Genomic DNA, 2,795 nt, shown 5'->3' on the forward strand with positions numbered 1-2,795 from the left:
TTTCAATGAAAGTTGGTTCAATATTAGACCCTTTTCTTTACAAAATCATTAATGAATGTAATATATCATAAAATAAATTATAAATAACTAGCTGACCCGCCAAACTTCGTCCCGCCCAATTTTTTTTTGTTATCACATCCACGTTTTCTTACTAAGCGCGCGTTCATGGGTCCAATCGCAGAACTGTTCCCCCTTAGAGAAGGGGGTTGAGTGTTTAACCACCATAGAAAAATTTATTGCACCCTACCGCTACGCTCCACAGCCTGGTCAACGATTTCAAACGACATACCAAAATCTTACACCAACTGGGGGAGCCAACCGACAGCTGGAGCACGATTCTGGAGCACCTGTTGTGCACGCGACTGCACGATGATTCTCTCAATGCGTGGGAGGATTACGCATCAACCGTCGAGGACCCGAACTACAGCTGCCTCATCGACTTCCTTCAGCGAAGAATCCGAGTGCTGGAGTCAATCTCGGTAAACCACCATCCGACGAGTTCTACCAACAACACACATCAGCAAAACCATAAACGATTCAACAATCATCAGCGGGTCTCATCCTACCCATTTACTGCAACTTCTAATAGGAAATGTCCAGCATGTGGTCAGCAGTATCCGTTGCTGAAGTGCCAGAAATTTCATCGATTAACCGTCATCGAACGCCTGAAGGTAGTCAGCATTAAGCGACTCTGTAGTAATTGCTTACGCGTTCAGATCACACAGATCACGTGACTGCTCGTCCAATTACAATTGCAAACATTGCAATCGCCGTCATCGTTCGCTTTTGCACACCAGCCCTCACGAAGAAGACCGAAGATCCAACGGAGAAAGTTCTACCAACAGTTCCACGACCCCAGTAGTAATCCGACCTACACCCGCTCCACGAGCCAACGTGTCGAAAGCAGAAAACCTGTCAACCAGTGGACGCCTTCGGACTAACGCACCCAGCTCGTGCCCTCCTAGACAGCGCGTCTCAGCCAAATTTAATTACCGAACGTCTAGCACAACTGCTGCACGTGAAGCGTGATCGAGTCAACGTTACCATTATGGGCGCTGGTCAACTGTCGAAGCCCGTTCGTGAATCGATTTTCATCCAAGTGAGGTCTCGGTCCAGTGAGTTCTGCTGTGACGTCAGTTTCCTCGTGATGAACAAGGTTACTGCTAATCTTCCCGCACAAGACGTGTCTAGAATAGGTTGGAGGATTCCAAAGGAAATCACGCTTGTCGATCCCGAGTTCCATCGAAGTCAACCGATAGATTTAGTGCTAGGTGCCAAGCACTTTCATGCCTTTTTCCCCACTGCTGTTCGACTACAGATCGACGACCGATTACCGTTGCTGGTGGAGAGTGTATTTGGGTGGGTTGTTGCTGGATCCGCTTCCTGCATTAGGTCTGGTGGTGTTTCAGATGGTGATGAAGAGCTACAATCGACGGTAGTTTCAATGGTTTCCCTCGAGCAGATCATCGAAAGGTTCTGGATGACTGAGAGTTCATCTACCAACGACACTTACTCGGTAGAAGAAAGGTTCTGTGAAACGCTCTTCCAGTCCACTACAACCCGTAACGATGAAGGACGCTATGTGGTACGATTACCCCGAAAACCCAATTTCAACATTATGCTGAATGACTCGAAAGCAAGCGCTCTCAAACGCTATCAACTACTTGAACGACGACTGGATAGGAACCCAGAACTGAAGGAAGAATACGACAAATTCATGCGGGAATATCTCTCCCTTGGTCACATGAAACTGGTCAACGCGGAAGACGATCAAGCTCCCGTGTCATATTACCTGCCTCACCATGCCGTGATTAAGGACACAAGCACGACCACCAAGTTCAGAGTCGTTTTCGACGGCTCTTCCAAGGCTTCGTCCGGCTTCTCCCTCAACGAAGCTCTTTGCGTTGGACTGCAAAGAATCCATTAGCGGTTCTCGAGGCAGGCTCCAGTCCAGGCCTACGAGTTGTTCACCGTTACTTACGGGATAGCTCCCTCTTCCTTCCTCCCTCGGTTGAGGAAGCTATTCGCTGGAGAATTATCCGAATTACTAGCGAAGGGAGGTCTAGAATTGCGGAAGTGGACTTCGAACCATCTCGAAGTGCTTCACGGTTTGCACGACGACCAGATCGGGACACAATCCTCTCTGCAGTTTGGTCCCAACGAAACTGTGAAAATGCTGGGAATTGGTTGGGAACCTGAGGCTGATTTCCTCCGCTTTGATTCCCTGGTCGATGCTAACAGTGACCCTTGGACCAAGCGCTCGATTCTGTCTACAATAGCGAGGCTTTTCGATCCGATGGGATTGATTGCTCCGGTGCGTTGTCACAGCGAAAATCATCATGCAACAACTCTGGGTACTTTCGTGCGGATGGGACGATCCAGTACCGGACAACCTACAAACTAAATGGAAAAGTTATTGTCAAGATCTACCGAAAGTGTCTGCTTTTCGCGCCCAACGCTACGCTTTTCTACCCAGATCGAAGGTGCAGCTGCACACATTCACAGATGCCTCCGAGGATGCATACAGAGCGTGCGTCTATGCACGATGCGAAAACCCCAAGGGAAATGTCCGAGTACAATTACTAGCCGCAAAATCTAGAGTAGCCCTCCTGAAGCGTTTGAGCATCGCACGTCTGGAACTATGTGCTGATGTTCTCGGCGCTCATCTTTACGACCACGTCAAGCAAGCTCTAGATCTGCAAATCGAGTCATCCCACTTCTGGACAGATTCAACTGCCACCCTTCAGTGGCTAAATCACCCCCAAACGTCTGGAAGACTTTCGTAGCCAATAGAG

General features: G+C 48.7%; 1 protein-coding gene across 1 annotated transcript; it reads left to right on the top strand.

Moving 5' to 3' along the window:
• The first annotated feature begins 1,048 nt into the window (after positions 1-1,048).
• LOC129761416 (uncharacterized) lies at positions 1,049-1,927 on the top strand. Its single transcript, XM_055759136.1, has one exon. It carries the CDS (start codon positions 1,049-1,051, stop codon positions 1,925-1,927), a length of 879 nt encoding a protein of 292 aa, XP_055615111.1.
• The last annotated feature ends 868 nt before the right edge of the window (positions 1,928-2,795 follow it).

The sequence above is a fragment of the Toxorhynchites rutilus genome, chromosome 1 (assembly GCF_029784135.1).
Source record: "Toxorhynchites rutilus septentrionalis strain SRP chromosome 1, ASM2978413v1, whole genome shotgun sequence".
Lineage (NCBI taxonomy): Eukaryota > Metazoa > Arthropoda > Insecta > Diptera > Culicidae > Toxorhynchites > Toxorhynchites rutilus.